The sequence below is a fragment of the Lissotriton vulgaris genome, chromosome 7 (assembly GCF_964263255.1).
Source record: "Lissotriton vulgaris chromosome 7, aLisVul1.2, whole genome shotgun sequence".
Taxonomy (NCBI): Eukaryota; Metazoa; Chordata; class Amphibia; order Caudata; family Salamandridae; genus Lissotriton; species Lissotriton vulgaris.
Window position 1 is genome coordinate 1,415,330,196 of NC_141695.1, and position 20,728 is coordinate 1,415,350,923.

The 20,728-nt window shown below is 47.0% G+C and overlaps 1 protein-coding gene across 1 annotated transcript in view; it reads right to left on the bottom strand.

Annotated features, from left to right (window-relative positions):
• EIF2S2 (eukaryotic translation initiation factor 2 subunit beta) overlaps positions 1–20,728 on the bottom strand; it is a 482,918-nt gene that overhangs the window by 386,439 nt on the left and 75,751 nt on the right. The window contains exon 3 of the mRNA XM_086932192.1: positions 1,658–1,761. Coding sequence (XP_086788318.1) covers positions 1,658–1,761 — 104 coding nt within the window. The remainder of the gene's footprint in view (positions 1–1,657; positions 1,762–20,728) is intronic.

The following is a 20,728-nucleotide window of genomic DNA, read 5'->3' on the forward strand; positions in this document are numbered from 1 at the left end:
TGTCCTTTTGTAAGCTTTGGCATGGCTCTTCAGTCCTTTTCTTCTTTGGTTTCCTGTCAGAGGAAGCAAGGTTCAGGGGTACCCCTAAATACTAGAATTAAGGGCATTACAGGTAGGTAAAAGTTTTCCTTGGGGTGGATACAAACCCTATTATGCAACCCTCCAGTGGGAGGGGGGCATAAGCCTTTCCCTGGTTGGATGGGCCCCCCCCCCACCCGCAAAATGATGGGGACTGAGTTGTGCTTCACCTCGCCTCCCCCACCTGAGGGGTGGAATAGGCAGAGGTGGGCACACCTCTCCCTCTCCAGCCCAAAGTGGCGGTCAGAACCAGTGAGGACCAGTTGCTGGAAGCTCACAAAGGCGGGAAGCCTTTGAAGCTTCCCCTTCGTGGACCCTGCCCATGCTGGGAGAGGAGGCTTAGCACCTCGTTGCAGGATGTGCATGGTTTCAGACCCCAGAGAGCAGCAGGCTCTCGACCCAGGGGTCCAGAAACGTGTCTAGTGGTGGCAGCTGAAGGCAGCCACTCAGCATGGACACTAGTTGTAGGTCATTTTTCAGGAGGCATCTCTAAGGTGCCCTCTGTGTGCATTTTTCACTCAATCCCACACTGGCATCAGTGTGGGTTTAATGTGCTCAGAAGTTTGATACCAAACTTCTCAGATTCAAATGTAGCCTTTATGGTGCTGTAGAGTTTGTAATGACAAACTCCCCGCACCATATACTTCTAATGGCAGCACTGCATCTACAATGCCCAAGAATGGACTTAGGGATGTGTGCCATGTCGACTTCACTTTGTTCAGCACCAGGACATGCAACCTGCAAAGGCAGGGTGTGAGCGTAAAAGTACACGGTCACCAAGGGTGGCACAATAAGTGATGCAGCCCTTAGAGGTCTTCCCTGTTCAGTGCCCTGGGTACCATTTACCAGGGGCTGACCTATGGCCAAAGATGCAAATTGGGTTTTGTTTTCAATGCAGGTTTTAGGGAAAGAATATAGGCCCTGGGCACATGATTGGCAGGAGCCTAGCCGCTTAACCGCGGTGGCGATTCTGCTGCGGTGCGGCGGTTTAGCAGAGTGGGCGGGGCCACATCGGCCAACGGACGTGCGCAGCACAACAGAGGTAGTGCTTGCGACGGCCATTGGGCGACAAACGCATGGAAGGGGCTAGGGCACACTCAGTCAAAGCACATTAGCAGTTGAGCAAAAAGTGGGATCTACCATGCAGAAAGAGGGCACTTGTAGTCTGTTGTAGTTTTCTATACCACTGCTGCATGGCTGTTCGGTATTTCTTAGGTCATCGTATTTGAAGAGTCAAGGTTCATGAGCGCCCCTAAATACTAGACTTAGGGGTGTCCTGAGCCATATGGATTTCTGGCATGGAAGAGGATAGAGAAGGTAGAATAGAGTGGATGTGCTTGTGATTTAATACGCAGAAACCATAAGATCAGAAACACTAAGTGAATGTAGACGGACGTCTTGAATATATACTAAAACTTGAAATCAGAGGTTAAAATTGCTCTTTTTTGAAAATGTGGCCTACCGTGCCCCATACAAATATTTTATCGCTTAACATCACTGTATGGTGTCAAAAACACCAATACCAAACAAACACCAGGAAAAACTATTACTCCATTAGACAGGGCGTACACACACTAACCTTGACACCTTCCTCCACCTCTTCAATGTCAAACATTTTCTTTGTTTTCTTTTTTTTCTTCTTCTGATTGAAAAAGTTCAAGTCATCCAAATCATCCGCTGCATCTGGAAAACCAAAATAACACGTCATCTTAAACTGCCTCAAAAAGACAGAGTGCAACATGAACAAAGACAACAATGTAGTAGGAAACTTAAGCACAACATGCAAAGCAATGGACTTGGTATCTGTTTTGATTGTCAACATTAGGACCTATTATAACGCAGGTTGAACACCAGTGTTAACCAAAATATAGTATGCTTTGTGGAACCCCGATTCCACTTAATTCAGTGAGCACACATATTGTACAGTAACTGTACAAATGACCTTTGCCAGCCCCAATACGTTAAAATTAGCCACTATGCTTATAATCGCACTAACAAATTGGTAGATTGTACTTTCAAATAATCATGCAGCATTTTTAGAAAAAGCGTCTTTAAAGGCGTTATTACCCATTTAACTTGTGTTCATAAACAACAAGTTACGTACTTCCAGTAACGCTCTTTCTGGCGGATACTTTGACCACAGATGCCTCACATTGTGAATGCCCCTAGACGCCAGATTTTAAGATCTCAAAAATTCCCTTGCATGCCAGTAGGTGGAATTGTGCAGCTCTTCGTCTGGTCAGTTCTGCCCCCGAATTCGAGGTCAGGGTCCCAATGTAACCCCCCTCCCCGGGGGGTGGAGCTTGCCGAGCCACGAGATGGCAGCGCATTGAGCGAGCTCCTCCGGGAGGCCCTATAAATAATACCTATCCTGCACGAAATATAGCGACTACCTGCCCAACGGGCTGATTTCGACTGCAACTACAGCGTACCTGCACACCGAAAGTCCCAGAGCGATCTGGTGTCCTGAAGAAAACAAGTTACTTACCTGTAACTTTGGTTCCCCAGTATTGGTAACTTTCATAGATTCCCATGCTTTGTATCATTCCCCGTCGTCGGAATGGGAGCCTCGGTAAATAGAAAATACCATAGTAGTAAGCACAAAGTGAAAAAATAGGCCTAGGCCTCATCTCATTTTGTAGCTTATCCACCTCTTTTTGTAAAAGAGACCAAAATTCTGCAGTAGCCAATCAGAGCAGCCTCACCCCATAGAACCTTCCTGAGAGAAGCTCAGAGCCTCAGATTTTCGTAGCCGTTGTGAACAGCTATCCACCAAGACCAGAAGACTGAGCTTTCCCAGGGGAGGTGGGTGGGCGCATGGGAATCTATGAAAGTTACCAATACTGGGGAACCAAAGTTACAGGTAAGTAACTTGTTTTCTTGCCCCAGTATTGGAACTTTCATAGATTCCCATGCTTTGTATCAGAGTAACCAGCAGTAAACAGAAAACGCATATTTTGCCACATATGAACCTGAAAATGTGATACATCTCTGATCAGAAAAGCAGAACACATTAGGATCATAAAATACAACAAGAACACAGCAATACAAAATATGCGAATAGGAAGGCGGGATAGAAAAGGAAAGCTCACCGACTTATTGGAACAGATTCCTCAGAACTGCTTGGCCCACTGCCGCATCCTCCTTCACAGAAGAATCCAAACAGTAGTGGCGGGTGAAGGTGTGGACACTGCTCCACGTTGCTGCCCTGCAAATGTCCTTGATAGGGACTCCTGCGAATACAGCCGCAGAAGAAGCCATTGATCTGGTGGAGTGAGCACGAACTGCTCGCTGCAGAGGTTTCCCAGCCGCCTGGTGGCAAAATTGTATAGCACTGGAAATCCAACGGGAAATACAAGCTTTAGAAACTGGACAACCCTTGTGTGGAGCACTGAAGGAAACAAAGAGCTGTGAAGATTTCCTGAAATGTTTCGTTCGTTCCAGGTAGAATTTCAGGCATCTGTGAATGTCCAGAGAGTGCAAAGTTCTTTCCGCGGGTGTAGAAGGCTTCGGAAAGAATGGTTTCAGGACTACCGGTTCATTTAGGTGGAATTCCGAAGGTACCTTCGGGATAAACTTAGGATTTGTTCGTAGAATCAGAACATTATTCTTAAACTGGAGAAATGGTTCCTCAATCGTGAAAGCTTGGAGCTCACTTACTCTTCGAGCCGATGTCAGGGCCAAGAGAAGAGCCAGTTTCCAGGAAAGAAACTTAAGGTCAGACTTATGAACAGGCTCAAAAGGGGCTTTCATGAGAGATGACAAAACTAGATTCAAATGCCAGGCCGGTGGTGGCGGCCGGACCGGAGGAAAGACCCTGAATAAACCCTTCAGGAACTGTTTGATAATCCTCGCTGACCATAGGGAAGGACCTGAAGATGAACGTCTGAATCTAGAGATGGCTGCCAGATGGACTTTTACAGAAGATGGAGCCAATCCAGATTTCGCCAATGAAAGTATGTAAGGCAAGAGTTTGTGCGGAGAAGAAGTATATGGGTGTAACCCTTCCTTCCGGCACCAGACACAGAATCTCTTCCATTTAGCACAATAGGTCTTGTTGGTACTAGGGGCTCGAGCCTGAGCCAGAATGTCTCTACATTCCCCTGAGAGATCTAAACCTTGGAACTCTCTGAACTCAGGAGCCACGCTGTCAATCGCAGTGACTTCAAGTCCGGATGTAGAACCTGTCCGTGAGACATTGTTAGTAAAGTTGGAACAGGATGCAGGAGAACTGGCTGGTCCTGGGAGAGGAGGAGAAGTTCCGAGTACCAAAATTGTCTGGGCCATGCTGGAGCGATCAGAATCATCCTGCACGGTTCCACCTTGAGTTTGCTGATCAACCTCGGAATCAGTGGAATGGGAGGAAAGGCGTAAACAAAGGCGCCTGACCAGGCAATCAAAAGCGCATTCCCCAAGGATTCCCGATGGTGAACCCTGCTTGCGAAGGACAGGCATTTGGCGTTCTGGGGAGTCGCAAACAGGTCGATGGATGGTGTCCCCCATCGTGCAAAGAGTTCCTCCAGAACTGTTTGATCCAGTTCCCACTCGTGAGAGACTGTTCTCTGGCGACTCAAAGCGTCTGCCTTGACATGGAGTGTCCCCGCTAGATGTTCCGCTGAGAGGGATACATTGTTCTGGATTAACCAATTCCACAGCGTCTGGGCTTCCTTGGAGAGGGTGGAGGATCTTGTTCCACCCTGTTTGTTTATGTAGTGCATGGCTGTGGTGTTGTCCGTACGAACCAGCACTGCACGGTTGCGAATCCTCGGAAGAAAAGCTTGCAGAGCCAAACGGATCGCGAGAAGTTCCAGGAGGTTGATATGGAACTTGCTCTGTACTGGACTCCAATGACCGCTGATCTTTAGCTCTTGGAGGACCGCTCCCCATCCTTCCATGGAAGCATCCGTTGTTAAAATAAGGGGAGATGGTGGAAGTCGGAACGACAATCCCTTGGAAAGATTGTCTTTCAGCAACCACCAGCTGCCTGCTTTCCTCATTTCCTGGGTAACGACAATCCTGTCGAAGGATCCTGTGACCTGCCGCCACTGTCTGTCCAATTGCTCTTGTAGTGGACGCATCCTGAGCCTGGCAGTGCGGAACTAAAGGTATGCAAGATGAAATCGATCCGAGAAGCGATTTGTACCTGCGAACTGTCAGTGTCTTTCGAGATTGGAGAAGACGAGCTGAACACATTAGTTTGTTCTGGCGTTCCTCCGATGGGAGGGCTAAGCAGCTGTCTGTGTTCAGGATGGCCCCTAGGAACCTCGCTGACTTGGATGGGCATAGAACCGATTTTTCCCTGTTGAGTCGAAGACCTAGTCGCTCGAACAGATCTTTGCATGTCCGTACTGCATTGGACGCTTCTAGAACAGATGGAGCCTTTAGCAGCCAATCGTCCAGGTATGGAAATACTTGAATTGCTTGCTTCCTGAGAAAAGCTGCCACCGGAGCCAGAATCTTTGTGAAGATCCGCGGGGCGGACCGTAGACCAAATGGCAGTACTTTGAATTGAAAGTGGCTCTTGCCCACTGTAAATCGTAGATATTGCCTGTGAGCTGGATGAATTGGAACGTGGAAGTAGGCGTCTTCCAAATCTAGGGTCGCCATATAATCCCCTGGATCGAGCAGACGAAGGATGTCTTGAAGAGTGACCATCCTGAAGGACAACTTCACGAGATAAGTGTTGAGCTGCCGTAGATCTAAAATTGGATGCCACTTGTCCTTTGTCTTCCGAACCAGGAAGAACCTGGAATAGAACCCTTTCCCCTTCTGCGAAAGGGGTACAGGCTCTACCGCCCCCTTGGTGAAAAGTTGGTGGGCTTCGAGATGAAGGAGCCTGAGATGTTTGGGAGGGAAGGCATCCGGCGCTCTCGTTGGAGGAAGGTCTTGAAACTCCAATGTGTGTCCTTCTCTGACAATCTGTAGGACCCACTGATCCGATGTAATAATCATCCAGTTGTTTAGGCAATGGGCAATCCTGCCCCCCACTGATGTGAATGAGGGAACAGGAACAGTGGAAAGAGCCACCTGGCCGCTATTGTTTCCTGGTGGTCTCTTCTTTGCTGCCCCTGACGTCCTTTAGGCTGCTGGCGAGAGAAAGAACCTCTTTGAGAGTATTGAGGCTTATACGTCTGGCTGGACTGTGCTCCAGAAGAGTAGCGATTTTGATTTCCTCCACGATAAGAAGAAAAACCTCTACCTCTAGCCCCCCTGAAAGGCACTTTACGATACTGTAATGTACCCAAGGACTTAGCTGTATCCGTGTCCTTTTTGATGCCTTGCAGGGCCTCATCGACGTGCTTGCCAAACAGCATCTCACCGTCGTATGGTAGATCCAAGATCTTATTCTGCACCTCCTGCCTGAACCATGTGGCCTTTAACCACCCTTGGCGTCGCAGAACCGCCGAGCCGGCAAGTGCTCGGAATGCGGTGGTCGCTATATCCATTGCCACATCAATGACCTCCGAAGAGGCCCGTTCCCCTTCGAGCAAAATCTTCTTTACCTCCTCTTTAGAAGAATCCTGCAGTTCTTCTACAAATGGAGCAAGGTCGCACCACATTTGCCGATCATAGCGTCCCAGAATCGCTAAAGCATTGGCTGCTCTAACCAGGAGACTGGCCATAGCTGAAAATCTTTTGCCTACATTGTCTAGGCGCCTGCCCTCCTTATCCGGCGGTGTAGTCATCGGCGTAGAAGGATTCTTGGATTTGCTCTGGGCGGCCTGAGAAATGACCGAATCCGGTTTCGGTTGGCCAAGCAAACATGCCGGACTGCCATCAGGTGCCTTGTACTTCTTTGCCAGTCTCGGTAGCACCGGGAGGACTGTGGCCGGATTATGCTAGCCTTCAAGCCCTCAGACCAGACATGCTCAATGATCGGTATGGATCTCACTGATTTTCTGAATGGTTCTTTAAAGTCATACAAGAAGCAATCCGATTGAACCGTGGTCACTGGGAGACCAAATCTTTTGGATGCCCTGTCCATTAGGTTGTGAAACCCTCCAACGTCCGCTGGAGGCGAAGTATTGTTATCTGGATCTGTGTTGTCCGGATCTATAGGGTCAGCAGTATTCCACGGCGCCTGTTGATCTTGATCAGGATCCGCTTGCTGGTCTGCATCTGAAGAAGCAGCGTCATCATCAGTATCCTGCACCTGTACCACCTCTTGTGGGCGCACTTCCGGCGCAGTGGCACGCTCCCTTGGAGGCAAAGAAAGGTCTGCCACAGGTCGTAATGTCTGAGGCGGAGGTGTTGGGGGGCGCACTTGTTGGGTTTCTGGAGGAGCAGGGAAACGTTGCCGGTAGTCCTGCAACATAAGTTGTAAATCAGCAACTAAGGTGGATGGTATTGCCACCATCCCCTCAGGTACCCGACGCACAGGCTGCTGTGAAGGCATGTGCCTGGTAGTAGTGCGCTCCTCCGCATAATAATGTTCTGGAACATAGTGCTGTCGTTCCATCTGCTCTTCCTCAGAGCTAACATCCTGAACCTTAACCTGGAGGTCAGATGGGCTATAGGCTTGCCCAAATTCACTAAAAGTCTCATCAGAGTCCTCTTCCAACAGTAGGCTAGGTGGTAATCTCTGAACCTGGCGAGGAGACGTCATCTCTGGCGTTATTTGCCTCCTTTTACGCGAAAAAACATGTTTTTCAGAAAATTCCGTCGTCGACGGCAAGCTCTTATGGGTCTGCGTCGATGGTGGAAGTGCAGACGTAGACACTGTCCTCGTCGTCGGGGGTTGAGTCGTCGACGAGGTGGAACTCATCGTCGACGATGGTGGTATCGTCGACGGGATCGTCGACGAGCTCGTCGTCAGCAACATGGTAACCGGCGTCGTCGACATCGTCGTCGAAGTCGTTCTTGTCGTCGACACCGCCGTCGACGCCAGCTTTGCAGTCATTGTCGTCGACGTGGAGATGGTCACCCTCGTCGACGACGAACAGGAATCTGGAGCCTTGAAAACCGTCGACGGTGTAGGCGTCGTCGACACAGCCGTCGTCGACGAGCCCGTCGACTAGGCAACCTTGGCAGAGTAGTCCTTCTTAACACTCGTCGACGACGTACCTGATAGTTTAATCGTCGACGACTTCTGCCTTTTGTCTGAAGCGACCTCCTGAACAGGAGTTGAAGGCTTCTTGACCCCTCGATCCTTCTCCGAGGGAGGTGAAGAGATTGTTGGACGACTTTTTCACCTTCTTTGAGGACTGTTGTTCCTCAGGCTTACCCTGCCTCTCCTTTTCACCGTGGTGAGGAGATTTTTGGGCAGCAGGCCTGTCAGACCTATCAGAGGTCCCTGGTAAGGCCTTGTGACGGGACTCGTCTGAAGCAGAAAGGGGGGACCTACCCCTCTTCAGAGACTTCCTGGATGACACCATCGACGAGGAGCCCTCACTGTCCGAAGAGATAATATCCTTCCGGTCCTTCATCTTTTGAAGCCATGTGAGGAGACGTCCTTCCCTGTCCCTCAAGGTCTTTGCTGAGAAGGATCTGCAAATCGGACAGCCTGTTGGTTTATGGTCCGGATACAAGCAGTAGATACAATCCTCGTGTTTGTCCTCGACAAACAACCTCTTTTTAGAGCAGGTGGCACAGGCTCTAAAAAGGGCTTTCTTCTCCGACATGATGAGAAAATATCCAAGTAGTTGAAGAAATAACAAGAAAACTGAAGAAAACTGAGCAGAGCTCAATGGAGACTCCCTTGCACAACGTGCGGTAGAAAATCTGAGGCTCTGAGCTTCTCTCAGGAAGGTTCTATGGGGTGAGGCTGCTCTGATTGGCTACTGCAGAATTTTGGTCTCTTTTACAAAAAGAGGTGGATAAGCTACAAAATGAGATGAGGCCTAGGCCTATTTTTTCACTTTGTGCTTACTACTATGGTATTTTCTATTTACCGAGGCTCCCATTCCGACGACGGGGAATGATACAAAGCATGGGAATCTATGAAAGTTCCAATAATGGGGCAAAGGAAGTTACGGTCGAAATTACTGGTGAGGCCTACAGCATGACGAATCAGGTCACACACGGCCTGGAGTACACCAGCAGCCGTGATGCACGGCACGTCCGTCGGACTGGGGAAGGCCTCTGCTCTGGTGCGAAGGTTAGTGATGCCGACCACACCATCGATCTGCCCCCGACGCGATCGGACCACATGCGCCTTCCGATAAACTAAGTTACTGGCGCAGAGATAGTTTTTTGGGGGCTCTGATGCGGGTGCCCCTCCTGTCTACCAGCGAGCTTGAGACCTGCGTATACAGCGCGTGGGAGACAGGACATTGGGCGCCGCTCATTACTGCCGGAGGGAAGGGAAATACTGCTTGGGCGAATTAAGAAGCCCGGGGAGGAGACGGGACTTCGGCATATCTTCCCCTGGACGCTGTGGTGGTGCAGCAGAGGCCCCATAGACCACGAGATCAGACCCAGCTAGGCCACTGCGAGCTGCATAGGCGAACACAGTACTGCGGGCACATCTGCCTACCCCCGGGACATCGCATTAAACAGGAGGCTGCGGATATTACCCCCCCTGACATATATAGCACTGCAGAAACCAGACACCGAGCCACAGCTCCTATGAGACGGTAAACTATTTCCCCAGCGGCTGCGAAATTGTCCATGGCGGGCTGCAGGGGGCTGCGACCTGCATTTCAATACTGTGCCTTGGGACAATCGCGGGGTTGGCGCTTGTGGGCACATAGGCAGAGGGCGCCACAGGGCTGAGCGAACGACACACGACGGTGCTGGTCGGGAGGGGAACGACTGCCCTATAGGCTCTGGCCACTGGACGGTCTTTGCCAGTGATCTAGATATAGCTGCAATATAAGACTCCCCGGTGGAATATGCTGCTACGCCGACCTGACACGTCATAGAATTAATAACTTTAGTGTGACGACCGTCTCCTTATTCAGTGCTCACGTCGAGACATAGAATCTATTGCAAGCATGGGCACACCTGATAAAAATCGGCCGAAAATAAACTTTGACCACTCCAAAAAAGCGCCGGAACACTATGCAGAGGATCAACAAGTGCCTCCGTCTACAACAACATCTACTAGTGGCACTCCACCAGATATCTAGTCGATGTTCCTCACAATACAAACTGCATTAACAAACAGACAGCAAAATTGACTCCTCGTGAACTGGGCACCCTACAACATGAGGGCATGGAAATAGCTTTATATCCAGATTTCACACAATCTGTGCAGGAGGCGAGGAAGAAATTTGGACTAGCAAAACAGAAACTTCGAAACCTGCAAATCCCTTACGCTATGCTGTACCCTGCCAGGCTTAAGATCACTGATTAAGGGTCCACGAAGATCTTCAATTAATCTAAAGATGTCATGAAATATCTACAACTACAGAAACCCCAAGGAGCGCGCAGGATATCACCAAGAGACAGACTGCCAGACCGGGAGGTTATGTCAGACGTGAAATGACGACACACGAGCAGGATAAAAACAGATCACGGTCCTGTGGTACAGGACACTAGTTCCCTTTCAACTGAACTGGTAACTTGGTAGTAGATACACTAGACATTTGGACAATCCTGAGACTGTGCAGGACACATGATTATATTGCGCTCCTGTCCAGCATAGACACTTCCGCTGCGCTGTGACCACAGCATGAATACATCATACAGATAAGTAAACCGGAAGTATCAACACTACCATAAAGTATAGACTTACTCACTGTGTAGCTGTGGTTGACGTTTACCTAGATAGTCAGTTTGTGGTTAATGTAAAGGTGCATAGGTCTGTAGTCATATTCGCTGTAGAAGTGCATAGATGTGTTGTTAAGTGGCCCCCCCCCCCCTTTCGAAAGATTTTTAGACGGGACAAAGACTCAGCAGCTCCCAGCCCACTTGTGTGCACCACATCTGCTTACGTTTTCAGGGTCTTTGTTAGTTTAATGCGGAGGGTGGGGGGATAGGGGTATGGTTTATTCACAGGGAATGGTCTTCGCTGTTATGGGCATGGCGGAGTGGGAGGCGGTGGGATTGGGGGGAAACTGTAAAAATCACCTGACAGCTACAAATATGCAGTTAGTTTTGTTTCAGGCTCTGTGCTTGAAGGACAGCTACAGTATCACTGGCACTTTTCTTTCCCTTCTATGCCGTATGGCGACTGACCTGGGACAAGTTCGAACAATGACTTTCATGACTTGGAACTTTAGGGGACTCCAAAATCCACAAAAAATCCGGAAAGTGCTAGCTTAGACCGGCACAAGGTCGACGTAGCCTGTCTTCAGGAAACTCACCTTACACCACAGCAAGAATGTACAGTAGGATATAGATGGCAATGTTCCGTGTAGCATCTTCCTACTCAAATTATGCTCGAGGAGTCTTAATACTGGTCAAACGTAACACCCCTTTAAAAGTACAACATTTCATCGGATGTGTATAATTGTTTATAAATAAAGATTTAAAAAAAGCAAATGATACAATACAGTCAGTGATGAGGTCCCACCATTAACCCCAAGTACAGCCAGACCAATGCATTATTTGACTCACTCTTGGTGCTCCTGGACTATCATTGTGCTGGGACAGAACCTCAAGGATAGCCCTTTGGGTGCACAATATATTGAATAAAAAGCGTGAGATGGAGTAAACTATGGGCATTTGCATTTTTGTTTTGAGTATCCTATTGGCTTCAGAACAGCGGGGTGTCCCCAGATTTCTGCATAGTTGGAGTAACCAAAGTGCTCTGGCCTTTCTGTACCCCTTGCAAAAAAATAACACATGCAAATCAGATTCATCAGGGTAGTTGCACGCCGGGCAAACCCTATTTGAAGTCCCCTCCCAGTTTCGAGTAAAGGTACGTAGCGGGAGGACTCCATGCCTGAAATGGACATACAGTTTTTTAGCGAGGAAGGGCAGGATATCATCCAGCACCAGTTCAAGTTTGTACCTATTTTTTGTAGCCAAGAATTCCAGAGTTAGGCGGCCGGCGGTAGTTCTTTGTTCAAGCTCATTGAGCTTGTCCACTCTATAGCTCTCCAGCAAGGTCTTTCTTGGTAATGATAGAGATGTGACCTCTGCATTGTTCCATTAATCGCCCCTCCCCAGGCCCACACAGATATTCCTAATGTTGGTCAACCAGTTTATCCTCCGGAGCCTCGCATGCCCATGACATCAGTTAGTTCTTCTCTATAGGCAGCTAGCTCCAGGGTGCTCCAGAGGCGACGCCAGTAGAGGAGAGGCCTAAGGGCCACCTTTTCCGATATCAGCCCAACCCCAAGATCTAGACATAGAGGTGTTAATTGGGTACTATTAGGGAGGCTCAAAAGCTGTCTGGTGAAGGTATTCTCTAGTCAGATTAGCGGATACACTGTACAATGGCCCTAAAGTTCTGCTCCATAAAGGGCAGCGGGACTACCCTGAACCTTGTCAATTTCTAGCATTGGACTAAGTGGTTTTTTTTTGGAGAGCAGTTACTGTATAGTTTTAAGATACCCCCCCGTTGTTGAGGTCTGCCATCCAGGCAGGGATTGGGGCGGGAAGATCTGCCCATGTTGAAGGCCATATACTTTGTTTTTTGCAGGTTGATTTCCAGGCCCTGATATTTGCAGAAATTGCTAAAGATGTCAAGAGTACTCTGCATTCCCATTGGGGATTTAGCGAGGAGAAGCGTATCTGCAAACATCAGGGCCAGGATCTTTCGCTGCGCTAACCTGGGGGCATCAATGTTCTTCCTTTTGTTCAGGAAATCTATTAACCCACTGATGTAGGGGAGTTGGAGCTAGGACACAGCCCTGTCAAAACCCTCTTTCCACGGGCAAAGGGGGCAGAAAGTTCTCCATTCTTTCCATTTCTGATACGGGCATAATTGCCCTCGTGGAGACATTCTATCTGGTAGCACAGGTAGTCTGGGACTCCCATATCTCTTAAGGTTGCCTAAAGTTTATCCCTCAGGACCAGGTCGAAGGCAGATTTTAAGTCTACGGAAATAAGGTAAAGACTGCCTCCCTCTATGGAGACTGTTTTCCAATATATCAACTGCAACCTAAAAAGTTGATCCATTGTGGATGTCCTAGTCCGAAACCCGGCTCTGAAGGGGGTTAGAATATTGTGTTCCTCCATCCAGCTTTGTAGGTGCTCCAATAGGACTCGGGCAAACATTTTCTGCCAGACATCGATAAGGCTAATCCGGCGGTAATTAACGGGCAAGAGTGGGGATCCCTTTTTTTTTAACCAGTATTATTTATGCTCCCATCCAATTGTTTGGATTGCCATGCCTTGTAATACAGCATTGAATCCATCATTTCACTCATCCATCCACCCTTTTACCCATCCATCCACCCTTTTACCCATCCATCCACCCTTCCACCCATCCATCTATTTACCCTTTTCTCTCATCCATCCTTCCACTCACCCATCCATCCACATTATCCATCTATTCAACCTTTCATTCTTCTATTCAACCTTTCATTCATCCATTCACGCTTTCACTAATCCATCCACCCACCCATACCTTAACCTACTCACTCGCCCACCTTTGTCATATTAATTATGAGCTGAACCTTTATCTGCAGAGTTGCAGACATTTGAAGCCCATCAAGAACTTCACCCTTGCCGTAGTTCCTAAAACAAGGGGTGGGGGAGGGTTCACTATGCCCCTGCACATAGTCAATCTGGAAACTTGTCATGAGTCATGCATGCTGCACAGTGCAAGGCCATGAGGTTACTGACATGATGTTGTTTCTGGGGCTTTAAGTGGGATGGAAAAAAATGGGGGGATCTCTCCTAAGTGTGTATTTGATCTAATTATGGACCGCAGCTGCTCATGGTGGGAGTGCTGTCGGGTGCTGATGTAGGGAGGGGCAGGGTCGGGGTAGTAAACTGCAGAATACGGCAGCAGAGGTAAGTACACAAACCAATCCAAATTTCATAGTGCACGCTGCATCGTATTTGGCGATGCAGCTCGTGCAACAAAATTAGTTTTATTTGTGTACTTACCTCTGTGAGGCCATATTCCACAGTTCACTATCTCCCACCCTGCCCCATGTCAGCACCCGGCAGCAATTCCACCACGGGCCGCTACTGATTACGGACGTGGCTAAAAACATCTAAGCAAAAAAATCGAATATGCTACTTACCAGTATGCATCTGTTCTTGGCATGTAGGGCTGCTGACATTCATATCTGTGCATAGATCGCCGCCTAGTGTTGGGTCCGGATGATTGCACATTGTTGTCCTGGAAGAGTCTTCGAAGTATCACGAGATAGGTGGCTCCTCCCCTGGACTACAGTGCGCATGGGCATCGACTCCATCCCCAGATTGTTTTTAGCCATTGTGGCCAAGATGGAGTGAAACTCAGTGAAAGATGACCATGCTATCAGTATATATGTGAATACTGCAGCTGCTACAGGCGCCGGGGAGGAGGGCGGGCGATATGAATGTCAGCAGCCCTACATGCCAAGAACAGATGCATACTGGTAAGTAGCATATTCGGTTCGAGGCATGTGGGCTGCTGAATTCATATCTGTGCATAGAATACATAGCAGTCCCTCCATTAGCGGTGGCCGCCCGTGCCAGCTGCAGCAGTTTGGGAAAGTGTTTTGAGAACAGCCTGCCCTACAGCTGCCTGCTGTTTGGAGTGCACAACAACACAGTAATGCTTAGTAAATGTGTGTGTGGTAGACCATGTGGCTGCTCTACATATGTCCTCTAAGGGAATGTTGCCAAGGAAAGCCATAGAGGCCCCGAACTTTCTGGTGGAGTGGGCTCTTGGTGGAATGGTAAGAGTGCATTTTGCTTTAGCATAGCAGATCTGGATACATTTAACAATCCACCTAGCAATACCAGCCTTGGAAATAGGGTTACCTTTGTGGTGTGGCGCAAAGGCGACAAAGAGTTGCTTAGTTTTTCTAAAATCCTTGGTCCTATCAATGTAATACATTAGGGCCCGTTTAACGTCCAGGGTGTGGAGCATCCGCTCCGCCAGTGACTCAGGATTTTGAAAGAAAACAGGTAATTCGATTGTTTGGTTGATGTGGAACTGACACACAACCTTGGGCAGAAACTTAGGGTTCGTGCGGAGCACCACCCTGTTGGAATGAATTTGGATAAATGGCTCTTGGATTGTGAGGGCTTGCAATTCACTAACCCTCCGTAGCGATGTAATTGCTATGAGGAAAGCCACTTTCCATGTCAAGTACTGAATTTCGCAGGAATGCAGTGGTTCAAAGGGAGGACCCATCAGCCTGGTAAGGACCACATTGAGGTTCCACTCAGGAGCTGGTGGAGTCCGTGGTGGAATGTCTCGTTTGAGGCCTTCCAAAAAAGCCTTGATGGCAGGCACCCTGAAGAGGGAGAGGTGCTGCCTATTTGAGATAAGCGGCCATTGCAGACAGATGAATGCGAATGGAAGCATAGGCCAGATTACACTTGTACAGATGAAAAAGGTAACAGATGATGTTCTGAATAGAAGCATCTAGCAGGTTAATGTTGTGGTCCGCACAATAAATGACAAACCGCTTCCATTTAGCTGCATAGCAGGCTCTAGTAGTGGGCTTCCTTGCCTTCCGAATGACGTCCATACAGTCGGGGGGTAAGTGCAGGTAGCCAAACTCTAGGACTGTTGCAGATCTGGGTGCTGAATGTCGCCATGGCTCTGCGTCAGAAGGCTGGGTGTGAGATGCAGCCTCTGATGCGGTACCACGGACAGTTCTAGAAACGTGGTGTACCATGGTGGGTGAGCCCACGTTGGAGCAACCAGGATGAGAGTCATCGAGTGCTGCCTACGCTTGCGTGCCACCAGCGGTATCAGAGGTGCTGGGGGAAAAGCGTGCGCAAATTTGCCTGAACAATTCATCCATATCGCATTGCCCTGTGGGTGTGGGAACCTGGCGGCGAAGCTTCGGCATTTTGCATTCTCCTCCGTGGCGAACAGGTCTATCTCTGGATGACCCCACCTTTGGAAGTACGGCTGGAGTACTGATGGATGTATCCCCCAACCGTGCATCTGGTGGCTGTGCCTGCTGAGCAGGTCTGCCATCTGATTGTCCTTGCCCGGGAGATGCTCTGCCATGAGGAAGATGTTCCTCTGAATGGCCCACTTCCACATGCTCTGAGCCAGATGAGACAGCTGCGGAGAGTGTGTTCCTCCCTGCTTTTGAATGTAGTACATTGCCGTCATGTTGTCCGTCCGGATCAACACGACAGATGTACTTTGAAGGCTTTTAAGGCCATGAAGATTGCCATCAGTTCCAGAACATTGATGTGCATCTTCCCTTGCTGATATATATATATATATATATATATATATTACCTACTGGCGGTCGCCAGTAGGTAGTTATAGTTAGGATTTTTTTCAATGTTAAATCTGAAAATTCTATTTGGAATAACTTTGGCGCCGGTTGACGAATCTGCCTGAAAATTTCCTCAAAATGGCCTCGCGGCGTTCCGGTCCTTCCCTGAAAGTTTGGGGGGGATTCGTCAAGCGGGGGCCGAGATAAAAGGGGGGTCCCAAAACGCGTTTTCCCCATGTTAATTTCCATAGGGCGATCGATTTCACTTTTAGCCCGAACGGCTGAATGGATTTCCACCAAACTTGGCAAAATTGTAGGGACTGGTAGCCCGATGTGCCTTTGCTATGTCTCAAGATATGTGCTCCAGTGGATTTTGAGTAATTAAGGTTCAAAAAAATATATATATCTATAGCCGCGCTCCGGTACGCGCACCGGGCGCTTACCGCGACTTGCGCGCAGAAAGCTGATTGGCTCTGGGATGTCTGTAAACATTCTAAACAGTCCGGAGCGGCCGCCATCTTGTGTCTCGGTAGGATCGAGACACGAGAGGTGGCCAAAACAAAGAGGGAAATGACCATAAGGGGGCAGAGTAGACCCCCCTTGACCCCCTAGGTTTGATGTGGGGGCCATAAAAGGGCCCCGCGGAGCAAAAAAAAAATAAAAAAAAAATTTGATTTTCGCGGGGTGAGCGCCCGGTACGCGCACCGGTACGCGCACCGGTAAGCGTACCGGGGAGTGTACCATGGGGAAAAAGAATGACAGTTTTAAAAGTAGCTGTTTAAAAAAATAAATGGTTTTTTTTTTTTATACATACACATACATATATATATAAATGCATATGCATATATATATATGCATATATGTGTATATGTGTGCGTGTAGAGAGAGGTAGAGAGGTAGAGGTGTAGAGGTAGAGAGGTAGAGAGGTAGAGAGGTAGAGAGGTAGCGGTAGAGAGGTAGAGATTAGTAGAGAGAGAAGAAGAGAGAGGTAGAGAGGTAGAGAGTAGAGAGTGAGTAATAGAGAGTAGAGAGTGAGTAGTAGAGAGTAGTAGAGAGTAGTAGAGAGCAGTAGAGAGAGTAGCAGAGAGTGAGTAGTAGAGAGTAATAGAGTGAATAGTAGAGTGAGTAGTAGAGAGTAGTAGAGAGTGAGTAGTAGAGAGTGAGTAGTAGACAGTAGTAGAGAGTAAGTAGTAGAGTGAGTAGTAGAGAGCAGTAGAAAGTGAGTAGTAGAGAGTAGTAAAGAGTGAGTAGTAAAGAGTGAGTAGTAGAGAGTGAGTAGTAGAGAGTGAGTAGTAGAGAGTAGTAGAGAATGAGTAGCAGAGAGAATAGTAGTGAGTAGTAGAGAGTGAGTAGTAGAGTGAGTAGTAGAGACTAGTAGAGAGAGAGTAGTAGAGAGTGAGTAGTAGACAGTAGTAGAGAGTGAGAAGTAGAGAGTGAGTAGTAGAGAGTAGTAGTGAGTAGTAAAGAGTGAGTAGTAGAGAGAGTAGTAGAGAGAGTAGTAGAGAGTGAGTAGTAGAGTAGTAGATAGTGAGTAGTAGGGAGTAGTGAGTAGCGAGTAGTAGGGAGTGAGTAGTAGAGAGAGAGAGTAGTAGAGTAGTAGAGAATGAGTAGTAGACAGTGAGTATTTGAGAGTAGTGGAGTAGGAGAGAGTAAGTAGTAGAGAGTAGTGGAGAATATTCCAAAGTTTGGCACAGCACCACTTTCACAATGAGTCCAATCAAATCATATCACTTAGAGTCCTTATTGAAGCGCTGAATCTTGGTGTATATTCAAATGCTTTTATTTTCCTTAAGTTTATGTACCACAGCCAGCCGAAAGGTTTCGTTCTGTACAACAGAACTTCTTCAGGGCGTTCTTATTTCCTTCAAGTTATGTCGGTATCCAGTTGTCATATAACTAGATATTTCTTCCAAATGTTAGACGAGACATAAGTATATTCTTATTCAAAGTGACTAGGTATCAATTTTACCCACACAATTCGGGCAGACTTGAGTAATTTATAGCATCCTCAAAGTCAGTCTTTCAAAAATTCCAAAGTATAGGACATGATAATCCAAATCCAAATGTTTCTCAAGAAAAGTAATTTACAATCGTTCGGAATATCGGTGTTTGGGCAGATATGATCCAGGGACCCCCAGTATGCAAGGGGAATTAGTCCCCCCTCTACAAACGCGCCAGTGGCCTGCATTGCAGAGAGGTGTAACAAGGGTGTGGCCTCATTACACTTCTCTGCAATGCAGCTCCCTCGCGCATACTGGAGGCTCCTGGTGGACCAGTTGACCCCAGGGACCCCCAGTATGCAAGGGGAATTAGTTCCCCCTCTGCAAACGCGGCAGTGGGCTGCGTTGCAGAGAGGTGTAACAAGGGGCATAGTCTCATTACACCTCTGCAATGCAGCCCCTGGCGCATACTGGAGGTTCCAGGTGGGCTAATTGGCCCCCAGGGGCCCCCAGTATGCAAGGGGAATTAGTTCCCCCTCTTCAAACATGCACGGGGGCTGCGTTGCAGAGAGGTGTAAAAAGGGTTGTGGCTTCATTACACCTCTCTGCAATGCAGTCCCCTGGCGCATACTGGAGATTCCTGGTGGGCTTTCAGGTCTTATATAGTTAGGAATTAGCATTAAAAAAACCTTTGAAATTCACTGAAAAAACCATAGGTTTCACACCAGTTATAGTTAGGAATTAGCATTTAAAAAACCTTTGAAATTCACTGAAAAAACCATAGGTTTCACACCAGTTCTAGTTCGGAATTAGCATTTAAAAAACCTATTAAATTCACTGACAAAACCATAGATTTCACACCATTTATAGTTAGCTGGAAATTTTACTGACATAAAACCATTGAAATTCCCACGTTATAGTTAGTTGGACTCACTATAACTTGCGCGCCTGTAATGCACTGCTGATGACGTCACATATTACATCACTCATGACATGGTCAGTGACATCACTCATGACATCACTGATGACACCATCCTTGTGACAGAGTGACAGACCTAATTTCAGTGTAATGTAACGCTTGAAACACATATTCAAAAATAGAAACAAACATTTTCAAAAAAATGGAGATACCCAAACCAGTAACAACAACCAATTCAGTAATTCCACCATCTATATACACATCCACTCATTCACCAACAGTTCTATATAGTCACTCATATATATACTCACTCATCATATGTAGTGATACACCTATACATCCTGTTACACATCAGCAGTCATCCAAAAGTTACTCACATACATACTCACACATGCAAATAAACTATTGAACATCCATTTATTTGCATATACATTTATACACACACTACCACCTTACTTCTAAGGAAACTTACCCATACTTACTCTCTTAAACAATCACTTATAGAAACACATACTTATTTAAACAGGAACTCCTACAATCTCTCACTATATATACTATACTCACTTATATACATCAATACTCACATATACTAGATTAAAACATATGTCGTTACTAATGAAGACACTAGTGAGACAGTCATTCACTCACTAACACACACATATACACACTCATCCACCCATACAGTCCTGCACATATGCTGTCTTCAAAACACATACAGTGAGTCAGTCACCAACCCCTGCAGCCACTTATACACAAAGAGAAACACTGATACAAACATTTAAATATTTAAACAATACTCGCTAATATATGTATTCACTAAGATACACGTAATAAGCCAGTTACCCAACCAATTTTTTTTTAAAAAAACATCCATTTACACACTTATTTAAACATTTATTCTTCCATCGACCTTTACAAATACATATATAAAACACATTTATTTTTCAGAAAGACACACATTCACTGGAAGGTGTCATCAGTGATGTCATGAGTGATGTCACTGACCATGTCATGAGTGATGTAATATGTGACGTCATCAGCAGTGCATTACAGGCGCGCAAGTTATAGTGAGTCCAACTAACTATAACGTGGGAATTTCAATGGTTTTATGTCAGTAAAATTTCCAGCTAACTATAAATGGTGTGAAATCTATGGTTTTGTCAGTGAATTTAATAGGTTTTTTAAATGCTAATTCCTAACTATAACTGGTGTGAAACCTATGGTTTTTTCAGTGAATATATATATATATATAAATTCACTGAAAAAACCATAGGTTATAGACCATATATAGTTAGGGATTAGCATTTTAAAAACCTTATTTTATTTGCACAAAACCATTGAAATTCCATATATAGTTAGTTGCACTAACTATATATCGCGGACCCGCAATCCACTGCTAATGATGTCACATATTACATCATTCAAGACATGGTCAGTGACATCACTGATGACATCACTGATGACATCTCAAATTACATCACTGATGACATCACTGAGGACATCACTGATGACATCACTGATGACAACACCCAGTGACTGTATGTTTCTGT